General features: G+C 30.4%; 1 protein-coding gene and 1 long non-coding RNA gene across 2 annotated transcripts in view; both read left to right on the top strand.

Moving 5' to 3' along the window:
* Positions 1-1,687, top strand: part of LOC124420788 — a 68,839-nt gene that overhangs the window by 56,479 nt on the left and 10,673 nt on the right. The gene's annotated exons all lie outside the window — the stretch shown is intronic.
* Positions 308-1,235, top strand: LOC124420787. Its single transcript, XM_046954920.1, has 2 exons — positions 308-524; positions 589-1,235. The coding sequence occupies exon 2, from the start codon at positions 915-917 to the stop codon at positions 1,218-1,220; it is 306 nt and encodes a 101-aa protein (XP_046810876.1). The 5' UTR covers positions 308-524; positions 589-914; the 3' UTR covers positions 1,221-1,235.

The following is a 1,687-nucleotide window of genomic DNA, read 5'->3' as shown; positions in this document are numbered from 1 at the left end:
TTCAGTTCTAGTTCAGTTCTAGTTCAGTTCTAGTTCAGTTCTAGTTCAGTTCTAGTTCAGTTCTAGTTCAGTTCTAGTTCAGTTCTAGTTCAGTTTTAGTTCACTTCTCGTTCAGTTCTAGTTTAGTTATAGTTTAGTTATAGTTCAGTTATAGTTCAGTTCTAGTTCAGTTCTAGTTCAGTTCTAGTTCAGTTCTAGTTCAGTTCTAGTTCAGTTCTAGTTCAGTTCTAGTTCAGTTCTAGTTCAGTTCTAGTTCAGTTCTAGTTCAGTTCTAGTTCAGTTGTAGTCGACAACGAGAACGTTCTAAAGCTAATAAATCCGTTATTGGTTTAAAATTTCAATTATAAAATGATAATCTGGCAGAGTTGGTAACCGCAACATAAAATATCCGCTCAAATATAAATACACAAGAAGAGATGATGGAAATATTTGAAAGCAACAACAGTAAATACAACGTGGTGGTGGAGAATATGTGTGTGTAGGAAACAGAAACAAAATCATATCTATAGAAACAAAAACAAAAAGTACGTACCTATTTCTTTTTTGGGGAAACAAAAGCAATAACAACAAATTTGACTCATTTGGTAGTAAAAGCGGCAATAGCAGCAGAGTCTTATGAGTTCATTTCTGTTACCTTTAAATTCAGTAGACTGTGAGAAATCGGCAAAAACGTTTGCAAAAAAGGAAATAAATAGAATTCGTCAGCAAAACGATTTAACAAAATTTCTATTGAGTGTTCACAAAAATTAAAGATATCTTTTAACAAATTTTTAACTAAAAGACTGAATAAAAAATTTGCACAAAAAAAAAACAAGAAAGTTAAAAATATAAATAAAAGCAAGAAACAAGTTAAAAACTATTAAAAAAACGAATAAAGGAAATTTCATTTTTGCTGTTGGGTGTGTTAAAAAATAATGTTTAAAAGTTCTTCTACATCGTCAATTAAACAATTGTGGTTGTTAAGCATCAGTAGCAGTACTGGCAGTCGTACTGGTATTAAATCATTTAAAAACTTTCAACAATTTAATGGCTCCCCATTGTCCATCACTACCAAACGCTTTAAGGCTACTGCTTTGAATATTTCGGAAGTTAAGAACGAAGAAAATAACAAAACGAACTATGTACCCACTTTAGATCAACGGGCGAAATTTGGTCATACCGGTAAACATATCCAAGAAAAAATTGCCTTAGAGGTAAGTTTTAAAACTATATATTTTTAATGCTTTAAGAACACAAGTTAAATGACAAATTATGAGATATTTTTAAAAGGTTTGTGTGTATGTATATGTATGTTTTAATCCTCTTTATTCCTTAATGTGTGTTTTTGAAGGTTATTATTTGTCAGTTTTTATTTTCATGTAGGAGTTATATCGATTTTTATGATTTTGTGTATTACACACTTACACTCGTACATATTTATTCATTCAGTCATACATCCATACATATATACTTGCATAAGGACCGTTATTTTGTTTCCATTTGTAGAGAAAGTTTGTTGTAAAAGATGTCCCAACTAACATTCAAATTTCACTTTAGGAATAGTTTATTTCTAATTCAGTTTTAGTTCAGTTCTAGTTCTGTTCTAGTTCAGTTCTAGTTCAGTTCTAGTTCAGTTTTAGTTCAGTTCTAGTTCAGTTCTAGTTCAGTTTTAGTTCAGTTCTAGTTCAGTTCTAGTTCAGTTCTAGTT

This window comes from Lucilia cuprina, chromosome 6, assembly GCF_022045245.1.
Source record: "Lucilia cuprina isolate Lc7/37 chromosome 6, ASM2204524v1, whole genome shotgun sequence".
Taxonomy (NCBI): domain Eukaryota; kingdom Metazoa; phylum Arthropoda; class Insecta; order Diptera; family Calliphoridae; genus Lucilia; species Lucilia cuprina.
The sequence above is the reverse complement of the archived record's forward strand: the minus strand, read 5'-3'. Positions and strand labels throughout refer to the sequence as shown.